General features: G+C 41.5%; 1 protein-coding gene across 1 annotated transcript in view; it reads right to left on the reverse strand.

Moving 5' to 3' along the window:
* The window catches only part of LOC145353237 (solute carrier family 22 member 15-like), a 73,196-nt gene that overhangs the window by 26,590 nt on the left and 25,531 nt on the right, over window positions 1–21,075 (reverse strand). The window contains exons 6-10 of the mRNA XM_080203788.1: window positions 15,791–16,006; window positions 14,383–14,523; window positions 12,543–12,628; window positions 2,221–2,341; window positions 923–995 (exon numbers count right to left, since the gene is read on the reverse strand). Coding sequence (XP_080059914.1) covers window positions 923–995; window positions 2,221–2,341; window positions 12,543–12,628; window positions 14,383–14,523; window positions 15,791–16,006 — 637 coding nt within the window. The remainder of the gene's footprint in view (window positions 1–922; window positions 996–2,220; window positions 2,342–12,542; window positions 12,629–14,382; window positions 14,524–15,790; window positions 16,007–21,075) is intronic.

Raw genomic sequence — 21,075 nt, forward strand, 5'->3', positions numbered from 1 at the left:
CTTGCCCTTTCCACCCCAGTTGTCACCTTACCCCTGACATCTTGGGAGACCACCGCTGGGGTAGTCTTTGGACCATTACTCCTCTTCTTTTTCCCCTTCCTAACAGTAACCCACCCATCACCCCCTCAGGCTCTGGGATCTCCACGTGACCATGGTTCCTATCCATTATCACTTCATTCTCCCTGACTAAAAATAAATCTTCGAGCCTCAGCTCTAATTGCCTAACCCGGGCCCTCAAACACTGCAACTCCAGACATTTGGTGCAAATGTGGACTTTCCAGAGACGCGGTGTCTCCAGGAACTCCCACATACTGCACCTAACGCAGCTGACGTGTCTCCCCAAGGACCCTGCCATTTGTTTGGCCACCCTTAGAATTATGGACACAAATGGAAAACAGGAAAAATTGGACAAGTAACTCACCTTGCCTAAACCTGCTCTCGCCTAAGCCCTGTTGCATTTATTTTTATTACAATGGATTCTGTTTAAATTTCTAGTGGTAACTCAGTTTAGACAGAAAATCAAATTTGGAAAGCAATGGTTCTCACTGTTGAAAGTGATCGCTTGGGTTAGTGGGTTAGTCCGTCACCAATGAATATCAACCTACTCACTACTGTGCCATCCAAAATGAATGTCAAAACTATAAATACAAACACAGGAGAATGCTGTCACTTCAGAGATTCAACAACAAGTGTGTGTTTCTACATTTAATGTGAACAAATATTTTAGCACGAATCACATTTTGTTAATATATCTTCATGAAATGATTTTACTGTAAAGCAAACAGATGAAGGCATATACTGTACTCAGATAAAGTGCAAACAAATTAAGGTATCTGATAACCATACCCTTCAAGAATGGAGGGAAAAAAATTTGGAGGAGGTTGTTAGAAGTTAATGAGAGATGAGAAGACTGTACACAAACCAGTGATGGAAGAAAGGGTGCAAGGATTCCTCCAAATCTGGAAGACATGGAACAAATGCCCAACCCAACATTCCTGTAGAGAAACAAGGAAGAACAAAATGATTCAAAATTCTGAAATCTAAAATCTCAAACGAAGGTGCAGAATGGCTCAGCATCAGCTTTTATTTCTGAGAAAATCTCAAAAGAGACTAGCACATCATTAGTAACAAATACCTCAGAATTTCTGACGACTTAAAATGTTTGGACAGGGGAGTTCTGCTTTCATATTTTGAATCCTTGGAAAATTGCTGAAAACAAATGGAAATCTAGACTTCTCTCCTAAGAAACTGCAGACATTAAGCTCAAATGTAACAGCAATGAAGCAAAAGTTCAAAGCAATTCTCTCCAGTTTGTTACCATTTTTAAAAAGTCAAATATATAACATTTATATTAAGATATGTAATAGGTTGATTTTTTAAATGATTCTTAACTGAAAAACTCAAGAAACAAAAAAAGGACCTATCCAAAACTGTGTACGAGTGGGATTATCAAAAAAAAAGATACATGGGAGGCAATAGCAAGCACGTTTTAGACAATAAGGCACAGGAACAAAATTAGACCATTCAGCCCATCGAGTCTGCTCCACCATTCAAACATGGCTGATATTTTTCTCATCACCATTCTCCTACCTTTTCCCCATAACCCCTGATCCTCTTATTAATCAAGAACCATTATTTTAATAACCTTTTAATTATTTCACCAAGTTGGTATGGCAATATCATCAACATGCATTCATATTTAACATAGTCAATTCTCCAAAATGTCTCACTATAAAAATGAATTTGACAAATCTAATAACTTGTGGGCTAGCACCAGAAGATGACCTTGAGATCTACCAGAACATTATAGAAGCTAATGGTTTACCAATTTTCTTCAGGGAAGGGAATTAGCCACTCTTGCCTAGACTAGCTTACATATTATGTCAATCTCGCATTACATGATTGATTCTTAATACTTTAGGAAATAAATTTGGGATTGCTGTGACATAAGAACATAAGAACATAAGAAATAGGAGCAGGAGTAGGCCATCCAGCCCTTCGAGCCTGCCCCGCCATTCAATAAGATCATGGCTGATCTGTTGTGGCTCAGTTCCACTTTCCCACTTTCTTTTTCCTCTCTATGTCCATCACAAGAACACATTCAAAAATTGCACTGGAAAAAGCACAACTGAGAAAATGAGAATACAACTGGGATTCCAGAGGGATCAGAAGCATATACCAACAATCATTCTTAATGTTTCACACATATCTCAGACTTACCTGACACAGGTGGGATAGAGCTCAGAGGTGTAGACATAGACTACATTAAATGCAGCACTTATTGATAGTTTACCCAAAATTGAAAAATACTGTCCGTTGACAACAGTATATATTCCAATGCCTGTAAAAGAGAAGCATATCCAGTGTGAACTGAGGGAAAATGTTTGGTACGAAATTCTCACAATAAAAATCCAACCAATCATAGAATTATATAATCCCTATAGTACAGGAGGCCATTCAGCCCATTGAGTTTGCACCTACAACAATCCCACCTAGGCTCCATCCCCGTAACCCCACATATTTACCTGCTAATCTCCTAATTTACACATTCCGAAACACTAAGGGGCAATTTAGCATGACCAATGTGCCTAACAATCCCACCTAGGCTCTATCCCTGAAACCCCACATATTTACCCACTAATCCCATAACCTACACATCCTGAGATACTAAGGGGCAATTTAACATGACCAATGCATCTAATCGGCACATGTTTGGACTGTGGGAGGAAACCAGAGCACCTGGAGGAAACCCATGCAGATACTAGGAGAACATGCAAACTCCATATAGACAGTGACCCAAGCCCAGAATCAAACCCAGATCCCTGGAGCTGTGGGGCAGTAGTGCTAACTGCTGTGCAACCATGCCGTCCAACATAGTGACATATAATTTAAGAGCATGCATTAACAACTTAGGCACAGGAGATTGGATTTAGAAAAGGAAAGGGAGGCTCCAAAAAGAAACCTTCAAGGATATTTAGTGACTTATGCTGAAAGGTATTAGTATGCGCATGTGAAGAGGATCAGGCTATGACAGTCTGCAAACAGTATGTTGTGGCATCATTGTATGGACTCAAACAAGACAATGGGTAGAGGCATTCCTGAAACTAGAAATTTCAAGAGAAGGAAGAAAAAAATAGAACATACAGCAAAAAACTAAAAAGTTTAACAGTACAAGGGTAAAACCAGATAACGAGAAATTTCTTCTTGCAAAGGATGGTGAATCCCTGGAATTCTTTGCCCCAAATGATTGTGGAGGCTGGATCATTAGAAATATTTGAAGTGGAAATAGATAGATATTTGATAGATCAAGGAATAGAGGGTTATGGGGAAAATAGCACAGAAGAAGTTGAGGCTTGGATGAGCCATGATAATATTGAATGGCGGGGCAGGTTTGAAGGGCCTGGTTTAATTCAGTTTGTTTATTATTGCCACAAGTAGGTTTACATTAACACTGCAATGAAGTTGGTCTACTGCTTCTATTTTGTGCCTTCACTGAAAACACAAAATGGGGAAAAACAGCAAAATGATCCCAGAATGAAATAAATACCAGCCCACAATTTCTGAGCTCCCCAGTGTCAGACTTTTGGTGGGGGAGGGGAACCCAAAGATGGATTGTGCTAGGCAATCCAGCTTGGACATTTCCAGGGAAGAGCTTGCCGACAGAGCAAACTTCCTCTGGACAATTGTCCTCCACTGGGAACAATCCAAAAATATGATTTAAATCACAAACTTTGGCTGGTTCCACCATGATTGCATCAATAGTTGCCCAGAAAAAGTTGGAAGAATTAAAATCTGTTCCAATTTCACAGTAACCATTGTAAATACCCAGACCAATCCCAATGGACTCCCCCAATACCCCCAAACACCCCAAGAGACTTTCCCTCACACCCTCCCACCACAGTATGCCCCAAAACCCAGACCACCTCCCCCCCCACGCAATGATTACCCCTGCTCCTGATTGACCTTGATTCACCCTCTGACTCATTAACCCCCTCTCCCGATCTCTGATCCTCTCCACACCGAGCCCAGATTGCATACTTCCCTAATCATCAATCCCCCCCCATTCCCACCTCAAGACCTGACCATCTCATCTCTGCCACACAAACCTGCCCTCCCACTCACCTGACTTCCCACCCTCCAATGCCTGTGCTCTAGAACCCCAATCCCTATACTTGCAACCCCCCCCCAATCCCTATTCCTGACCTCAGACCCTCAACCTCTGAAGCCCCCACACCCGACCTCACCATTTCTACACCCTCACTCACCAACCGAGGCTCTAAAACACCAAAATATGATTGACACCTAACTGCCCTCTGAAATGGCCTAACAAGCCACTCAACTATAACAATCGCTACAAAGTCAACAAAGAAATGAGACTGGATGGACCACGTGGCATCGACCTCAGCCTCAGAAAAGACAACAGCAAAAACAAATAGCCCTGTCGACCCTGCAAAGTCCTCCTTACTAATATCTGGAGGCTAGTGCCAAAATTGGGAGAGCTGTCTCACAGACTAGTCAAGCAACAGGCTGACATAGTCATTCTCTGATGCCAATCTCCAGCCAATTTGATTCACTCAAAGGCAATGGACCTTTATAACATTCCAGAAATAGTACTGAAGACTTGTGCTCCAGAACTTGCCACTCCCCTAGCCAAGCTCTTCCAGTACAGTTACAACACTGGCATCTATCCAATAATGTGGAAAATTGCCCAGGTATGTTCTGTACACAAAAAGCAGGACAAATCCAACCCAGCCAATTACCACCCAGTCTACTCCCGATCATCAGTAAAGTGATGGAAGGGGTTATCAACAATGGTATCAAACATTACCTGCTCAGCAATAATCTGCTCAGTGACGCCCAGTTTGGGCTTTGCCAGAGTCACTCAGCTCCTAACCTCATTACAGCCTTGGTTCTAACATGGACAAAAGAGCTGAATTCGAGGGGTGAGGTGAGAGTGACAGTCCTTGAAATCAAGACTGCATTTGACCAAGTGTGGCATCAAGGAGCCCTAGCGAAACTGGAATCAATAGGTGTCAGAGGGCAAACTCTCCATTGGTTGAGGTCATACCTGGTACATAGAAATATGGTAGTGGTTGTTGAGGGTCAGTCATCTCAGCAGGAGTCCCTCAGGGGAGTGTTCTAGGTCCAACAATCTTCAGCTGCTTCATTAATGACAAGGCCAGAAGTGGGGATATTCGCCAACGATTGCACAATGTTCAGTACCATCTGCAACTCCTCAGATACTGAAGCAGTCCATGTTCAAATGTAACAAGATCTGGACAATATCTAGGCTTGGGCTGACAAGTGGCAAATAACATTAGCACCACACAAATGCCAGGCAATAACCATCACCAACAAGAGACACTCTAATCACCACCCCTTAATATTCAATGGTGTAACCATCACTGAATCGCCCACTGTCAACATCCTTGGAATTATCATTGACCAGAAAGTCAACTGGACTCACCACATAAACAAACACAATGGCTACAACAGCATGTCAGAAGCTAGGAATACTGTAGCAAGTAACTCATGTCCTGACTCCCCAGAGCCATCCACCATCTACAAGGCACAAGTCAGGAGTGTGATGGAATGATCCCTACTTGCCTGAATGGCTGCAGCTCCAACAACATTCAAGAAGCTTGACACCATCCAGGACAAAGCAGCCGGCTTGATTGGCACCACATCTACAAACATTCAATCCCTTCACCACTGACGCTCAGTTGCAGCAGAGCGCACCAGCTACAAGATGCACTGCAGTCGTTCAAAGATCCTTAGACAGCACCTTCCAAACCCACAACCACTTCCTTCTAGGACAAGAGTAGCAGATAAATGGGAACATCACCTCCTGCAAATTCCCCTCCAAGCCACTCACCATCCTGACCTGGAAATATATCACCGTTACTTCGCAGTCACTGGGTCAAAATCCTGGAATTCCCTCCCTGGCAGCATTGTGGGTCAACCCACAGAACATGGATTGCAGCGATTCAAGGCGGCAGCTGACCACCACCTTCTCAAGGGCAACTAGGGATGGGCAATAAATGTTGGCCAGCCACTGATGTCTATGTCCCATGGATGAAAAAAAATTGTTCAAAATTGTAGCACCTGCAACTTGAGTAACTCGTCCTTTAAATAAAACTTATTGTGCCCTCTTACAACTGAATGTTTTGATGACCAATTTGCATATTTGTTGAATGGAGCCGTATGGTCCAAATTTAGAAAATGGGTGTCAAATCAGCAGTATTGGTCAGGTGATGTCAGAATGGCACTCGTTCAGGTGCTTTCAGCATCCACAGTAGATGTCTGCCCAAATTCCATTCTCAGGATACTGCAGGTTGGGTGAGCAGCAGCTGTCAACAATGCACTTTCTCCCAAGAGGGTGAAAGATTTGCTACAGATCCAAATTGATATATTTTTAAAACTTTACGGGCATGCAAAATCATAAAGGATTATAACATCAGCTAGCTGTAATGATACATAGGAGACTGTGGTTCAGTGATGATGTCACTGATAGTCCAGAAGCCTACAGGAGGGTGTGGGGGGGGTCCTCTGAAATGGTGTGGCAAGCCACACAGTCCAAGAGCAATTAGGGATGAGAAATAAATGCTGGTCTTGAAATTTTCGTTCAAAATTAAGGCCCAAAATTGAATAACATTCAAACTGAATGCCAATCAAATTATTATTTTTCCCTGAAAAAGTGGCTTGATGGTACTCTCAGTTTTAGGCAGGGAAACCTGGAGTACCTAATCATAAAATACAAGTGCAACTAATGTTGATCTTTCAAAAGGAAGCAGAACCTCAATTCTGAAGGAATACTAGCAAAACAATTGTCGTGAAACAGCATAATTTCTTCCAAAAACAGGCAAGGGAAAAAATGCAAATGTTGAGTTCACAGTAGTTACAACATCAAAGGAGTAATACTGTATGATTCAAATACAAGGCTGATTTATCCATTCATGGTAGCCCAGCATCACTACTGTCAGAGCAGATTTGTATCAGATTTTTGACAGGTTCGATTCTGAGGCATAGCTGCCAGTGGAATTCATCCATCATAGTGTGACATAGAACATAGAACACTACAGCACAAACAGGCCCTTTGGCCACTAGTTGCACCGATCACTTCTATACCTACTAAGCCATAGACCTATCTATAACCCCCAATCCCATTAGATCCCATATACTCATCCAGAAGTCTTTTAAAAGACCCCAGCAAGTTCGCCTCCACCAACACCGATTCCATTCACTCACCACCCACTGAGTGAAAAACTTACCCCTAACATCTCCTCTGTACTTGCTTCCCTGCACCTTAAATCTGTGTCCTCTCGTAGCGACCATTTCAGCCCTGGGAAATAGCCTCTGAGAATCCACCCTATCTATTCCTCTCAACATCTTATAAACCTCCATCAAGTCGCCTCTCAACCTTCGTCTCTCCAGGGAGAAGAGTCCCAGCTCCCTCAACCTATCTTCATAAGGCATGCCTCCCAATCCAGGCAACATCCTTGTAAATCTCCTCTGCACCCTTTCAATAGCTTCCACGTCCTTCCTATAGTGAGGCGACCATAACTGCACACAGTACTCCAAGTGGGGTCTGACAAAGGTCTTGTCAGACTCATGTCTCTGGGACATGAGTCTCCAGAGTTCTTGGATATACAACTAGATTGAACCAACTCACTACAGTGGATGGTTTATTGTTCAATAGAGGGTAGCCAGGGACAGGCACAGCTGGCTTGTCCCAATATACCTCCCATCTACTGATCAGAGCGGCTTTGATGGTGGTTGTAGAGTAGTCTGCATCCAAGACCATCCTGCCCTCTTGCCTAAATGGAGAATGCATGGTAGCAAGCAACTCCTGTGGGAGATGATAGGGATAAAGTGGGGTTTACAAAAAACTCCCAAGGGTTGCAACGAAACACCTACAATGCCAAACAATCCAAAACAGGTTTTTGTCATCTGAAATGTAAGCATCATAAATCATAATTCAAATCAACAGTGTTTGAATTTTATTAGCATCAGTTTTGCAAATGAGTTCAAAATCAGCAATACAAGTAATTCAGACAGGGCTGTGAAGTAAAGGGTAATGGTACATATTACTTGATTTAAACCTTTATTGCTTGGTTTTGCATTGAATGGTAAGAACAGTTACTTGGATCCATCTAAATAATACACTGCCACTAAAGTCATAATTAAGATGCCAGGCTCATAAGCTACATAAATATCTCATTCAACTAGATGTACCAACAGCAGGCAACAAACATTGTTCTTTCTGAGGCTTAGATTTAAATCTAATCCAGAACAATATAGAATCATAGAACCTACAGTGCAGAAAGAGGCCCTTTGGCCCATCGAGTCTGCACTGAACACAATCCCACCCAGGCCCTACCCCCATATCCCTACATATTTTACCCACTAATCCCTCTAACCTACGCATCACTGGACACTAAGGGGCAATTTCTTAGCATGGCCAATCAACCTAACCCGCCCATCTTTGGACTGTGGGAGGAAACCGGAGTACCCGGAGGAAACCCACGCAGACGTGAGGAGAACGTGCAAACTCCACACAGACAGTGACCCGAGCCGGGAATCAAACCCAGGACCCTGGAGCTGTAAAGCAGCAGTGCTAACCACTGTGCAACCGTGCCACCCCATGAGTTTCATCATACTTTTCACATGCAGGGAGAATAGCTCAATGAAGTGCAAAGGAGCAGAGCAGGAAAGTGAAAAAAAGAGGGGAAAATAAGAGAGTCAGAGTGGTCAGGTGGTGTGGGTGTTGTGGAAAGAACCAATGCCATGGTCAATAAACATGGCTTTAAACTTGCAATTATGACAAGAGGAGTTGGATATCACAGGAACTTGAGCAGGGTATCAGGGAGTTACAAAAAGGAAAGGCAAATCTATTACTCTTCACCTTTTTCAGACCTAAGAAAGGGGGTGCCAAAAATACAAATATTCCAAATCACCTTATTTGGATTTTCATATAATTCAAATAAAATAATTAAAAATTGTAAGTACGAATCTTGGCTTATTTTCAGTCTTCCGCTTAACAGGTGTGTGGGACATATGTTAGTCCCATGGAGACACAAAGCACAAAGTTATGAGCAGCGAGCTAGTCATTTCAAAAACAGAGACATGATTATTCGTGTTTCCAACATTAGTGACAAAAATAATATGCAACTATATTGTGTGACTTAATCCATGTGAGTAGGACAAGAGACACAGGCTTAAAATAAAATGTCCAGAGCCTAAAATTGCCCTATTTGCCCCCTTATTTGTACACATACTGTCCAAAGTATATGGACAAAAATCTGGCACCAAAAACAGTTGATGTTGTGTTATCAATGGCTAGAATCTTCTGGCATCAAACGTTGCGACCATGCGACCAGAGGTATGTGGGGACCTTTGCTCGGTCAACACATGATCTCAATACAACAATGCCTACTCTCTCTGGTTCAGTAAAGCCCCTGATACTTGAAAGCAACTCTTGTTCAGTCTAAAACAACCAGGAAGAATACCTCAGCCCTGTCATCTTTAACCAGTCATGAATCTGAAGACATCTCATTTGCTGCAGACTTAATTGCAAAGATACAAGTTAATCTGGTGAATTAATGTTTTGATGGGAATTCTGTTCACAAGCAGGGCATATAAAGACACAACCTCAATTTACAAAATAATGAGGGGGTAGTGCTCTGAAAACTAGTGGCTTGTGCTACCAAATAAACCTGTTGGACTTTAACCTGTTGTGAGAGTTGTGTTTACCCCAAGTCTAACACTAGCATCTCCACATCATGACTATTGGACAAGTCAGATCCCAGGATGGAGCCCAGCTTGATAGACACTAACTTGTATTTTTTTGTTTTGAAATGAGGAGGGCAGCTACCAGAGCCATAGTTTGCTGACAAACTTTTAACAAAAGAATATAACATTAAACAAGAAAATATGAACTATAATACAATGTGCCAATGTCCCAACTATACCTTTACAAATATATACAGATTTTGTAATGTTCTCAAGAAGTTAAAAACATGGTCAGACATCGCACATACTGAAACCAAAATGCCACCCAAATCAAACCTCTACAGATTTCTTATCAAGTTCCCTCAGTTGCTTGTCACACTGAGAGCTAACTGGTCTCACTGGAATTCTGCCTTTTACATGAAGGTTTCCAAACTCTGCTATAAAAGAACATTCCTTGGAACCTTCTCCCAAATGCGCTTTTTCTCGGATGTCTTCACCAAGGATCCGTCTCCAGGGTTTCAACTCTCCTTCCAGTGGTTCTCTGTTCCTGGATTGTCACATGCATTCAAGGCTCTGTCTTTCACATACTCTTTCAGACATTCAATCATACCAATGGAACACTACTACTCCTTGGATTTCTGGCTTCTTGCAAGCTTATCCTGCTTTAATCTGCTTCCAGCAGCTTTGTCTTTTAATCTGGGGTCTTCCTCTGCTCCTCACTCTTAACTTCACTGAACAGGATTTGTTCCACATTCCTGATTTTGTTCCTAGACTTGGTCCCTTGAGATCCAGAACTCACTTGACATTCACTATTATGTTAACTTTAGAACAACCCAGCTAAGATTCTATATTATTTCCCCAGAAATTGCAAGCATGTGTATCTAGAGAGAGACTGAATTGTTTCCTCCACTTTAAAAGCATAATCACTAACTGAACCTTGAACTACCTCTTCACCTTTCTTCACTCTCTGTTCTGTCAGACTGTTTGGTCAACATCTAATTTGGACGAGCCTTAACTTCCTGCAACTAAACACTGGGAAAATAAAAGCCATCATTTTTGACACCATCACAAAAGTCCTTACCACAAACTCAATGCCTCTCCTCAACCACTGTCAGTGACCAAATTTTCTAGTTAAAACCTCGCCATTCTGTTTAAGCCAAAGCTGAGATTTCAACTCCCGCACTGTCTCCAGCACAAAGACCCACTTCTCAGCCTATCTGCTGCTGAAATGCTCATTTATGCTTTCGTCACCTCCCAGATCAATTTAGCTTTGCTTTCACCTTCCATAAGTTTCAGCTCATCCAAAACTTTACTGCTTATATGCAATAATATGCCAAGTTCTGCATACTGCCTGATTAATGTTAATTCCTCTACTGATCAGTCTAGAATATGTTCTAGAAGAGAATTCACTTCCTAACTAAGCTTTCATCGTAAATGATATTCTGTGATATGTTTAATTCTGAGTATACACTGTTAACATATGAGTAGTGTGTCAACCCAAAAAAATCAAGTGTAATGCCACTGAGTTACTCTGCACACCCTGTTAGTTTATATAGTAAGTAATACAAGCTCACATCAGGTATGATATAAAAAGGAAGACAAAGAAATAAAATAAATTGCATTGGCTTAATTTATAGTCATATGACAATTAATGCAAAACCTAAAAGTTCATGAGGCAATCAATAGTGAATAAGTAGCGTCTGCACTTAATTTCTGCAGATAAATGCATATATTCTTACTCAACAGTTATCTTTAAAGCTTGTTTCTAACTCAATATAACTATCTGGTCAACTGTTGGTGACCTCTCTTTTATTAATCCCAAACATGCTACATACAAGTTTCTATACCAGATTTCAAACAGGACCCAAACCTTCCTGTCACTTGCCATTTCACCACACCACCCTGTTCTCCTGTCCACATGTCCATCTTTGGCCTTTTGCAATGTTCCAGTGAAGCCCAACAAAAATCTAAACACCTCATCTTGAAATTTTATTTTTATACATCAAAAATGTTGCTTTCCATCTTGTTTCACCCCGCTCCCATGGGTCATCTGCCACATTCCTACATCTCGCAACGTTTTTCTTCCATTTACACATTCCAATCTCTTAATGGAGGCTCTTAACACCATTCCTAGCATCGCTCATCACCACTTATATTCCCTTTGCCCATGCCATCCCTATCAGTTACAGCCACACCCTCCTCCCCCTATACCTTCACAGCATAAACCTTGTCCTATTTTTGTTCTCAGCTCTGACATAGGGACATTCTGACTCAAAACATTGGCTCTATTCTCTCTCCACAAATGCTGTCAGACCTGCTGGGATTTTGCAGCATTTTCTGTTTTTGATTCATTAAACTGGGAAATCATATCGATCCTTTGCAGCTTTGAAGTCAAATATTTATGTGTGACTCTAGTTAAGGTCACATTAATTCGTAGCATTAGGTCAAAGTTATCCAGCCAGTAGTCACTTTAACATCCCTTTCCTCCCAGTGTGAACATATCCATTGAGTGACGAGTGTCACACAATTCCACCAAATTAGGGCTCTTTAACTTTGATCATTGTGCTGGCATGATCAAGTGACTTGTGAGCTTGAAATACTGGTTATCAATGTGCAAACACAGATGGTTTGCATGCTTGAAATGTTAGACTCAGACACCAGCATCATTACAACTAATTTCTCGGCACTGCTATCCATCACTTAGAGCAATAAAGTGACAAAGATGTTTGATTGCGCAGAAATGAAACATTGCTGTTGCCTTCGATTAGGTAATAAACGCGCAATATATTTTAACAGTGCTGTCATCTTGCCTTTTTTCTCTGGCAGCAAAATGATGACAAGGCAGGCTGCACCTCCCAAAAGAAGGAACCCTGCTAGTGTCCGTCTGCGACCTGACCTAATGGAAAAGCAGAAACAAATGATGAGTGAGGACAAAAGGCATCTTTTGTGTGGACACCTTTGTGGCATAGTATCAGCTCTGACTTTTCCATGAAAACACTGGTAGCTGATTCTATTAACTGCATCTTCTACACTTAGATACTCAAATAAACTCTTCTATTCACTAAATAATACTCACAAGAGGACTGAATAAACAATAAAAATATAATGTTGTTCCCATCCATACTGGATAGTTAACATTTCAAAAGTCCAGAATACTGAAAAAGTACAAAATGGGAAATTATTTTTGGTTTTTATTTTCATTTTAAAAGACTAGATGTTTCATAAGAATATGTCACACAAAACAAATTGTTAACTGCCTACAATAAATAGGTTGTTTAATTTGTTAAAGACACCTGAACATTTGATTGAAAATGTATATAATCTTATATCATCAGATCACAGGATAAAAATTTATCAGAAGCAGTTCAAAACCAATGAATTTCTTTGAAATGCCAAGTAACTGGGTGACATCCATTTTATGCTCTTATCAGGATTTCACATACAGCAGAATCATTAAAACCATTTTTGACTTTGTTGGCTGAGAGGATGACCAAGGATAAGGAGAATACTGTGAACTTGCTTAATTAGCTTTTCATCCAAAAGCCAGCCAATACAATATCCCCCAGTGCTACAAAAAACATCTTTATATGTTAAATTCAGGTGTAGGGGTTGAATGCACATGTGTTTTGATTCAGAAGGGGAGATAGTGCTGCTAATGGAATGAAACAAGTGTAGAAGTTAACTTCTTGAACCAGGCAATCATTAGTCTAAGCTAATATTCAATAATTATACCATTAAGAACCAGCAGTGCCTGGTTTCTGGACATTAGTGCGAAACAATTTAAGGATGGTTAAACACTAAATGGTTGTCAGCATGGACCTCAGAGCCAGTTAAAGTTATGAGTGAAGTGGACATTCTCTATAAATGGTAAATACCATCGACGTTATAGTCAGTTTAATTTCTGAGTCTGGCGAAATATATCAATGCATGCCAATCTAAAATAGGAAATCATTTTAGAAAGTGAGACAAGTGGCAAATAAATTAGGAAGGGGGAGATTTTGTGAAATATCAACACTGTGGCCCCAGTATAAACACTGTTGCTTCAAGAGTAGGTCAGAGGCTAGGAATCTTGCAGTGAGTAACTCACCGCTTGACTCCCTAAAGCCTGTCCACCATCTACAAGGCACAAGTCAGAAGTCTGATGGAATGCTCTCCACTTGCTTAGATGAGTACAGCTCCAACAACATTCATGAAGCTTAAAACCATCCAAGGCAAAGCAGCACTCAATTGCTGCTTTCCACAAACATTCATTTTCCCCACCACCAACAAACAATGGCAATGGTGTGTACCATTTACAAGATGCACTGCAGGAACTTATCACAGCTCATTAGGCAGCATCTTCCAAACCCACTACCATTACCATCTAGAAGGTCAAGGGCAGCAGATATGTGGGAGTTCCCCTCCAAATCATTCACCATCCTGACTTGGAAATGTATCACTGTTCCTTCACTGTCGCAGTGTCAAAATCCTGGAAACCCCTCCTTAAGAGCACTGTGGGAGTACCTATATCTCAGGAACTGCTGAAGTCAGCTCACCACCTTCTCAAAGGCAACTAGGGACAGGCAATAAATGCTGTCCTAGCTAGTGACACCCACATCCTATAAATGAATTAAGAAAAATACAGATCCGATAAGGGATTTGTCAACTCACCAAGTGCGGTTCATCAGAAGGCAACAGAGAGGATATGAAGGCAACTCAGCTAATCCAGAAAGTGCTATGTTTAGATATCGATTACCATCCGTGTCACCAGCATTTAGAGTCAGACCATAATACACAAGGCTGCATATTAACCTGAGGAGGAAAAGACAGCAAAATTGACAATTATGTTATTTAGAAGTTCAAGTCAAATATTCCTGGTTTTATTTCCAAGGCTAGACACATGGAAACACCACCACCGAAAGATCCCCTCCAAGTCACTCATCATCCTGACTTGGAGAATCACCACCACGGGGGTCAAAATCCTGAAACTCCCTCAAACAGCACTACGAGTGTATTTACACCAAATTGACTGCAGCAGTTCATTAAGGTAGCATATCATCACCTTCTTGAAGGCAATTAGGGATGGGCCTAGGCAGCAAAATCCACATCCCATAAATTAAAAAATATATTTTCTTCATATTCATTAATAATGACATGAATAAATGATAAAGTATAACATTTGTTAAGTAGCCTAAAAAACTCTCAAAAATGTTAACAATGCAGTAACAGAATAGAAGACCTCAAAAGTTAAGAGGCCAAGCACAGCAGTACAAAAAAATTCTACCACATGATTTGAAACTTTAAAAAATTACCATGGTCTCAAAACATCAGAGTACAAATAATCATCCCTGTAATTCTATATGCACTGATCTCAGATGTGCTGAATGCTAGAATGTAACTGGTGACAACTTTGCATTGCATGTAATGTGGCATATGGTAACAAGCTATAAGGGTCAGCTGACCCAGTAAACCATGGAACCAACTACAGAATGATGTGATGGTCAGCTGACTAGCTGACCCACTATAAAGAAGAACCTTTTGGGAATTGAGGGGGAACTTGGATTGGCCCAAGGAAAGGCCCCAAGTTTGGAGTAATGAAATATCTTTACTGAACCCTTTCTTTGATTTGTAAGTTGGAGTAAGTTTTGTTATATTTTTATTGTCTACATTTGGAGAGTTCCTTCTTAAGAAATACTGAACAACAGATTCCAGGATCTGAGGAAAAAGTTGTGGGATAAGGAAGCCTAATTTACCAGACCAGTCTCAAGTCTCATTGTAGCAGATTGGACATAAATGATTAGTTAGTTTGGTCTGAAACATCTTACAACATATCACACAGGATATAGAGCACATATACAAATGGATTTGACCCAACCAGTCCATATTGTCATTAATGCTCCATACAAGCCTCCTCTGATTTTTTCTCATCTAACTGTCAGCACAGTCCTCTATCAATTTCTCCCCCATATGCTTATCTAGCCTTCCCTTAAGTGCATTTTTTTTTGCCCCAACCAGCCCATGTGGCTCCACGCATAATTATAAAGCATAAAACGGTGTACTAAAATAATTTGACACATACCACACATACATCATTATCAATGTTCTCCACAAGAGAATGCGATCTCGGAAAAGATCAAGGATACTAGCAGAGTTCTCAGCGTCCTGAACTTTGGGTGGCTTCAGAATCACTGGTCCCTTTGGATGTCGCTGCCATTTAACAAAGTTCTCAAGGATATCCTTTGCTTCATCCAACCGCCCTTGAGTATACAGCCAATGTGGAGATTCTGGAATGCACCTACAAATGGGCAATCAAAATACATTTCTGTAAAATTGAAAATGAGTAACAGCTGAAATACATGTACACAGATCTCTAATTATGCAGCCATTTTACCTAGGTAGGTAACTAAAAATTAAGCAAAGTACACATGTTGCATCGGATCCTCAATTAAAACAAATCCTTCTGTTAATGGAGGAAAGTCTTCCAGTAAAAACAATTAGTATACATGCAAATAAAATTTCCCTGAAATATGGTGCCCAATTATTCCTTGATAACCAGAAAAATTAAATACTTTTTGGATGCATATATTACAACACAAAGAACTTAAAAGTACAATAACCTCTAATCTCTCCCTCAAGCTCAGTAAAGCAAAGAGATAGTCATCGACTTCAGGAAACATAGTGGCAGACGCTCTCCTGTTGTCATCAATGGTGATGAAGGGGAAATGATTGACAGCTTCAAGTTTCTAGGTATTCAGATCACCAACAACCTGTCCTGGTTCCTTCACGCCGATGCTACAGTTAAGAAAACCCACCAACACCTCTATTTTCTCAGCAAGTTAAGGAAATTCAAAATGTCCACTACAACTCTCATCAATTTTTACAGATGCACCATAAAAACCATCTTTTCTAGATGTATCACAGCTTAGTATGACTCCTGCTCTGACCAAGACACAAGAAACTACAAAAGGTTGTGAACATAGCACAGTCCAAATCAGCCCCCTATCCATTGACACTGTCTATACTTCCTGTTGCCTCAGAAAAGCGGCCAACATAATCAAGGATCCCACGCATCCGAATATACTCTCTTCTATCTTCCATCACGATAAATATATAGAAGGCTGCGCAGACATACCAACTGACTCAAGAACAGCTTTTTCCCCGCAGCCATCAGACTTTTGAATGGACCTACCATATATTAAACTGATCTTCCACTACACCCTATCTGTAACTGCAACACTATATTCTGCAATCTCTCCTTTCCTTCCCCCCTTTAGACTGTTCTGTTTGTGTAGCACACAAGAAACAATACTTTTCATCTCTATCCCAATACATGTGACAATAATAAATAAAATCAAATGTAATTTACAAACAATCTTGCTTACAGAACTCCACCAATTTTGTCAAGAATAACACTAAACGTTTTGGCTATAATCAAAGGATAGGTTCTCCATTAAACATGTGGTTAGTACAGAAATATTCAACATTTTTTCAGCATGATTCAGCTGTGTCACAGTTTTGAGTTCTTAAACTTAGTCTTTTAAAAAAATCCTCTCTGCCATTGCTTCCCCGTTAAACAAAGTTCTCCTCTGTGGAATCAAACTATTCTTTCTCTTGCCCAATATGTAACAATTCTGTGATTCTGTAATATCTAATAATATAGTAGGTCTAAAGTTTGAAAAGAAGCCCTTCTGAATCAATTTTCTCACAGCTCTTTTTACTAATCTTATATCTTAAAAAATTGCATCCCTGGAAGAAAAAATGCATAATATTCATACTTAGCATGGGGAAAAGTTTAGGGGAGATGTACGAGACAAGTTTTTTTTGTTTACACAGAGGGTGGTGAATGTCTGGAATGCACTGCCTGGGGAGGTGGTGGGAGCAGACACGATGGCGGCATTTAAGGAGCCACTCGATGAAAACATGAATAGGATGGGAATGGAAGGATACGGACTCCACAAGTGCATATAGTTTTAGTTTAGGCAAGCACCTTGATCGGCGCAGACTTGGAGGGCCGAAGGGCCTGTTCCTGTGCTGTACTTTTCTTTATTCTTTAGTTTGGAAGACTGGAAGTACTTGGTAGATTTTAATATTTACTTCTCCCACACTGCATAGCAATTGATATTATAATAAGAATTCTCCTAAAAACACTTTATACTTCAATAATCTGGTAATTAGAAGTTTTAGTTTCTGGAGGGATATGGCGAAGGTCTTGAATAACTTTTTTGTTTCTGTCTTCACGGAGGAGGACGTGAATAATTTGCCGGGTGTTAGCGATGGAAAGGTGGTAGGAATGGAGGGTCTTAATGACATTACTGTTACTAGAGAGGTGGTGCTCGACAGACTGGAGGGGCTGATTGTGGACAAGTCCCCAGGACCGGATGGAATGCATCCGAGGGTTCTGAAAGAAATGGCGGAGGTGATAGTGGATGCCTTGGTGGTTATTTTCCAGACGTCGCTGGATTCTGGGGAAGTGCCGGAAGATTGGAAAACGGCTAATGTTACGCCGTTGTTTAAGAAGGGTGCCAGGCAAAAGGCGGGGAATTATAGGCCGGTTAGTTTAACGTCTGTGGTAGGTAAAATGTTAGAATCTGTCATTAAGCAGGAAATTGCGAGGCATCTTGAAGGGAATTGCTTGATAGGGCGGACGCAACACGGTTTCATTAAAGGGAAGTCGTGTCTGACAAATTTACTGGAGTTCTATGAGGATGTGTCTAGGGCAGTGGATAGAGGAGAGCCGGTGGATGTGGTCTTTCTGGATTTTCAGAAGGCGTTTGACAAGGTACCTCACAAGAGGTTATTGCAGAAGGTCAGGGGACATGGAGTTGGGGGTAGGGTGTTAGCGTGGATAGAGGATTGGTTGTCAAATAGGAGGCAGAGAGGGGGGGTCAATGGGTGCTATTCGGATTGGCGGATGGTGACTAGTGGGGTGCCCCAGGGGTCAGTGCTGGGGCCTCAGCTATTTACCATTTATATAGATGATCTGGAGGAGGGAACCGAGTGCAGGGTGTCGAAATTTGCTGATGACACCAAGATTGGGGGAACGGCAAATTGTGCGGAGGGTGTGGAGAGTCTGCAGAAGGATCTAGATAGGCTGGGCGAATGGGCCAGGAAATGGCAAATGGAATTTAATGTTGGCAAGTGTGAGGTGGTCCACTTTGGTAGGAAGAATGGTAGGAAGGACTATTACTTACGTGGCGAAAAACTGCAGCAGGCGACGGTGCAGAGGGACCTCGGGGTCCTTGTGCATGAGTCGCAAAAACCCAGCTTGCAGGTGCAGCAGGTGGTCAGGAAGGCGAATGGGATGCTGGCCTTCATAGCGAGGGGGATTGAATATAAAAGTAGGGAGGTCTTGCTGCAGCTGTATAGGGCATTGGTGAGGCCGCAGCTGGAGTACTGTGTGCAGTTTTGGGCGCCGCACCTGCGCAAGGATATTTTGGCCCTGGAGGGAGTGCAGAGGAGGTTTACTAGGCTGATACCGGAGTTGAGGGGATTGAGCTATGAGGAGAGGCTGAATAAACTAGGCTTGTACTCGTTAGAGTTTAGAAGAATGAGGGGAGATCTCATTGAGACGTATAAGATGATGAATGGGATGGATAGGATAGAGGTGGAGAGACTCTTCCCGCTCAAAAAAGACAGTAGGACTAGGGGGCACAGCCTCAAGATAAAGGGGAGGCGGTTTAGAACGGAGTTGAGGAGGAACTTCTTCACTCAAAGGGTGGTGAATCTCTGGAATTCTCTGCCCGTTGAAGTGGTGGAGGCTGCCTCGCTAAATATTTTTAAGAAGCGGGTTGATGGGTTTTTGATAAGAGAAGGGATTGAGGGTTATGGGGAGAGGGCGGGAAAGTGGAACTGAGCCACGACAGATCAGCCATGATCTTATTGAATGGCGGGGCAGGCTCGAAGGGCTAGATGGCCTACTCCTGCTCCTATTTCTTATGTTCTTATGTTCTTATGAGTGTTACAGCTCAGAGCAGAGGATATTCATCACAAAATTTGAGCCAGAACACTCGTTCTAACAACTACCTGGTCAAATGGAATTAAAAATGTACATTAAGGATGCACAGTGACTGGAAATTACAGAACTATTGATCGTAGCACAATCCATGGTATTTCGATTACATGATTAAGGAGTCTACTCAAGTTGACAAGCGCAGAATTTCTGGGAGTTGTTTTTAATGTTGATGATAGCAGTATTAGAAATAAAGTACCACAGATCACAGCTTTTATGATCCTGGACCAAACCCCAAATATTTGATACAATTCAGTTGGAGACCAATTGCTTTTTGTATAAAGCAGGCAAAATTTGATATTCAAGACACTTAAGAGAATAAAGCTGCAAGATTCCAAAAATAAGGTTCCCTATACAAGATCAATAAGGTAAAACAATTTACAACATCCATCTTACACTCCAATATTCAGGGTTGACATGAGGTACAGGTTAATTAATAGGCAAACTGGTTGAAGACCACACACCCACAGATCTCTGAACAACCTAGCCAGATGTCCAGTCAGTACTGAGTTAATGAACTGGACTCAGTCATGGAGGGTTACAGTCTTCACCTTCAAAGATCTCAGATTCTAGCCAAATGTTACTCCAACTCAGAAGACAACAACAGCCCATTTCACAGGGTTTCAATCCAGTCTCTTGAGATTCCATTCCCTTGGATTCTAGAGTCGGCATGCCAGCACCAATTCTAACACAACTTTCAAATTTAGTTGCATGAAGCAGAACACTACTGCTCCAAAGCATTACCTTTGCTTCCACAGCTCATAGCACAGAATCACCAATCTTTTGCTGCCTTCTTCAGTTGCCAAGGCTTCACCTGAGCCTTCACCAAGAAATCTGCCAGTGCACCCCTTTTTCTGTTTGCTGTCTCTTTCTCTGCTCTTCTTTCTTCTTAAGATGGACTTCTCCATGTTCTTTGTCTGAGGCCTCTTTCTGTCCCCTGCCTGGGACTTTTCCCTGAATAGGGTACCTGTCCCTGGTCATATGACTGAAGTTTTCATTTTTTTAAAAACACTTCATGCAGGCACCCGGAGGACTCCAAAATGTTGTTCTGCGCATACGCACCGTCCTACTGGTCCACTATTGCTCAAACACTTCTGAGGCATACTGGGAATTGTCCCAGTGTCCCAACACCATGGTATATCCGTACATCACAGCACAGCATGTAAAAGGACTCCATTTTCTTTATTGCAAAAATCATGTTTAGGCTGACCCTCGGTCTATAGGCTGACTGCCTTTTTCTGCTGAGAAATGCTATCCTTGCATTTGGAGCTGGCTTTAATTTTTCACCTCAGAACTGTGCGTTTTACTTAATTTATGAGTCAGTGCATAGAAATAAGCAGGCAAAACATGCCATG

The sequence above is a fragment of the Carcharhinus amblyrhynchos genome, chromosome 15, assembly GCF_965287045.1.
Source record: "Carcharhinus amblyrhynchos chromosome 15, sCarAmb.v2.hapA, whole genome shotgun sequence".
Taxonomy (NCBI): Eukaryota; Metazoa; Chordata; class Chondrichthyes; order Carcharhiniformes; family Carcharhinidae; genus Carcharhinus; species Carcharhinus amblyrhynchos.